A 3,352-nucleotide genomic window follows, 5' to 3' on the forward strand; every position below is an offset into this window, starting at 1 on the left:
TGGCAAAGGAATGGCACTCAACACATATTCATGTGATGTAAGAATCAAGCCGTATTTTCCCACTGATGTGACTTGTGCTGCACCCCACTTAGAAGGCAGTGAAATTTTTGAACAATAATATTTGTTTCAAATTCATACTTCATTATATACATGTTCTCATCTAATCTTTACAAAAAGGCAGCAGGAACCCACTTTATGCATAAAGAAACTGAGGCACAGGAAGTTAGAAAGTTTGTTTAAGATCATATACCTGGTCGGTGATCTACAGTGGATACGATCCCGGATCTGTCTGATTCCGAAACTCAAGTTCAAAACTACTGTGTGGGCGTTGTGGGGTGGTCCATACCTGTAATCCCAGCACTTTTGGGAGGCTCAGGAGAGAGGATTGATTGAGATCAAGAGTTCAAGACCAGCCTGTGCAAAAGCAAGAGCCGGTATTTACAAAAAATGGAAAAATTAACCTGGTGTGGTGGTGTACAACTGTAGTCCCAGCTATTCAGGAAGCTGAGACAGGAGGATCACTGGAGCCCAGGTGTTTGAGGCTGTAGTAAGCTATGATAATGCCACGGCACTCTAGCCAGGTCGATAGAGTGAGACCCTGTCTTAAGAATAACAAGAAAGAAAGAAAGAAAGAAAGAAAGAAAGAAAGAAGGAAGGAAGGAAGGAAGGAAAGGAAGGAAGGAAGGAAGGAAGGAAGGAAGGAAGGAAGGAAGGACAGACAGACAACAACAGTAACAAAACTCTACTCAAAAGGTGGTATTGCCTCTCTGTAACTCAAAGGCCTTAAAGACAGGACTCACTCATTCATCTGTAAAACTGGCTTTCAAATAAGTTCATTCTCATGCAAATCTATACGTGCACCATAAAAGGTAAATTTGTAACATTCTGATCCAAGGGGAGTGTAAAATCAATAAAATAACAACTCTGGGCAGATGCAGTTTGACAGAGAATCATAAGGCCTCCACACCTCCTGCTTTTTCTGTCACTCATAGTAAGTGGCTCTGAGCATGAGGGGACATTCGGTGGAGTGGTGACCTGCTCCCTAAATTTCAGTTATAGTTCATAAAAAGCATTTTGACTTTTCCAAAAGGCTTCCCCATATCAGTGTTTTTTTCTAGTCATGAGGGAGGCAAGTAACACAAAGACTGATGATTTATATGCCCAAGGCTCCCTGGAGAAGGGACCGGGGTAGGATTGGCTCCTGGGGGACGCAGAACTCAGCCAGGGAGAAAAAAAAAAGAAGAAGAAGAATGAAAAAGAAAGATAGCACTTCATCAGGTCAACCACTCAAGAAGCTTGTGGGGAAATAGTAAGGATACTAAGACAGGCTCTCATTTTCTCTTTTATTGCAAGCTGGAGTCCCAAAGCCTGCTAAAAATACGACAGGTAACAGCAGCAATTTCTATTTGATGATGGTGGTGGTGCTTCCTGGAGGGAGCTCTCCCGCTCTCTCTTTTTAAGGGGGTAGAACATAAACTGACAGTACCACAGCTGGGAACGCAGTCGTCTTAAGTTACGTGTTCTAGATCCGCAACCAGGGTCTAACGATGTGTCTCTATTTAACGTACACGGGGTTCTGACAGCTCCCGAACCCTCCGAGAACACTGAGCCTTCAAGGCAGCCGGCTTGACTTTAAAGACCTCTGGATCATAAAATACAATATGCGTAGAACCCCTGGAGGGGGGAGAAAAGAAATCAACGTGAAATAAGCCGAATAGGAAATAACTCCTCACACACACGTGGTGCCCTGGGGTAGTGTCCCCTTTGGATTTTCCTGACTGGGAAACAAAGGCCCAGAGAAGTCACACGAATGATCTACGGTCAAATCCAGGTCCGCACATCTGTCAGATTCCAGAGACTTTTTCTCTTTCCTCAGGAAGGACATTCTGGAAGTTCCTTAGTTGTGAACTCAAATTTAGAATTGGACGGACTTCGATTTGTTTCCCACAGGGATTATATATTTATTTACTTATTATTATTATTTTTTTTTTGCATTTTCTTTTTTGGCCGGGGCCGGGTTCGAACCCGCCACCTCTGGCATATGGGGCCAGCACCCTACTCCTTTGAGCCACAGGCACTGCCCTGGATCATTTATCATAATATAATTTGGCAATGTTAAAACAGGCCAGAGAGTTCTCTAGAATAAAAGAAACCAAATTTTTGAAGTTTACCACCTTCAGCATCTTAGCACCAAATTAAATATATATTTTTGGGGGGGGGCTGGGGCTGGGGTTGGGTTTGAACTCGCCACCTCCAGCATATGGGGCCAGTGCCCTACCCTTCTGAGCCACAGGCGCCGCCCTAAATAATATTAATAACTTTGCCAGCAGGATGCAACCTTGATAAAGCACTGGGCCATATGCTTTCCTTCGATGAACAGGGAATGAGCTTCATCTAATGATGAACTCTATTTCTTTTTCTAAAGGATGAACACATTATAGCATTTAAAAATATGTCACTGTAACATAACTAGCATATTTCCTTTTCCCTGAGCTCAAGACTTGGACAACCTTTTTCTGCTTCTCCTACTTTTTCCTGATGACGCTTAAAAAGGGGGATCAGATGTTTATTCCTCGAAGATAAGAAAACAAACCGAGGTTTAAGCAGACGATAAGGTCCCCCAAACTATGAATAGGAAGGGGAGGCAATTTCTTTGTTAATTGTATTTTCCTGTTTGAAATAGGCTAGACGTGTACGTGATATTAAACACGGAAAAAATACAAAAGCCTAATTAGTAAAAAATAAGTTTGCCACCTATCCCAGTTCCCTAAGCCCTCAAAGGCGACCATTGCTACTAGCTCCTTGTTAACTCTTTGAGACGCTACAGGCGTATGCAAACAAACAGACGGCCAGGAAGTATTTTTTCTTATGCACATTGTAACACACGCTCTGTGTTACAACTTGTTTCATTTAATATTATATACCAGGTAAGTAATTCTATATCCATGCTTTTAGAGCTGCCTCTGGGATTTAAGTTTCAGCACCTAGTCCGCTAAACTTCTAACAGTAGTTACACCTGCATATATGTAACACACACACACACATACACACACACATATATGCACACACCATAGATTTGTCATAATAAATGTAACTGGTGAGATGCTGTTGAATTTTTTGTATTTCTATAACTTTTTTCATTTGATCAACTTTCCCCTGGAACTAGTCCTTCTGGTCTTAGTTCAGCCTTAAGTTGACATACCTCGCATTTGGATTAGCTAGTTCCAGAATTCTGGATGAGACCTTTGAATGGGTAGCAGCATAAGACACTGGCCACTGGACACAACGGGCAGGTACATAATCCTGATGAACAGGCTTGGGCTCAGCTAGAGCCACTGTTCGGGGGCCAGGA

At 42.5% G+C, this 3,352-nt stretch overlaps 1 protein-coding gene across 1 annotated transcript in view; it reads right to left on the reverse strand.

The window, feature by feature from the left end:
- Positions 1 to 1,559: 1,559 nt before the first annotated feature.
- THEGL (theg spermatid protein like) overlaps positions 1,560 to 3,352 on the reverse strand; it is a 39,159-nt gene continuing 37,366 nt past the window's right edge. Inside the window, exons 8-9 of the mRNA XM_003798818.2 lie at positions 3,203 to 3,352; positions 1,560 to 1,674 (exon numbers count right to left, since the gene is read on the reverse strand). The exon at positions 3,203 to 3,352 is cut by the window's right edge and continues 9 nt beyond it. Of these exons, the coding sequence (XP_003798866.2) occupies positions 1,560 to 1,674; positions 3,203 to 3,352 (265 nt within the window). The remainder of the gene's footprint in view (positions 1,675 to 3,202) is intronic.

Source organism: Otolemur garnettii, unplaced genomic scaffold (assembly GCF_000181295.1).
Source record: "Otolemur garnettii isolate 467f Iridium unplaced genomic scaffold, OtoGar3 scaffold00141, whole genome shotgun sequence".
Taxonomy (NCBI): Eukaryota; Metazoa; Chordata; class Mammalia; order Primates; family Galagidae; genus Otolemur; species Otolemur garnettii.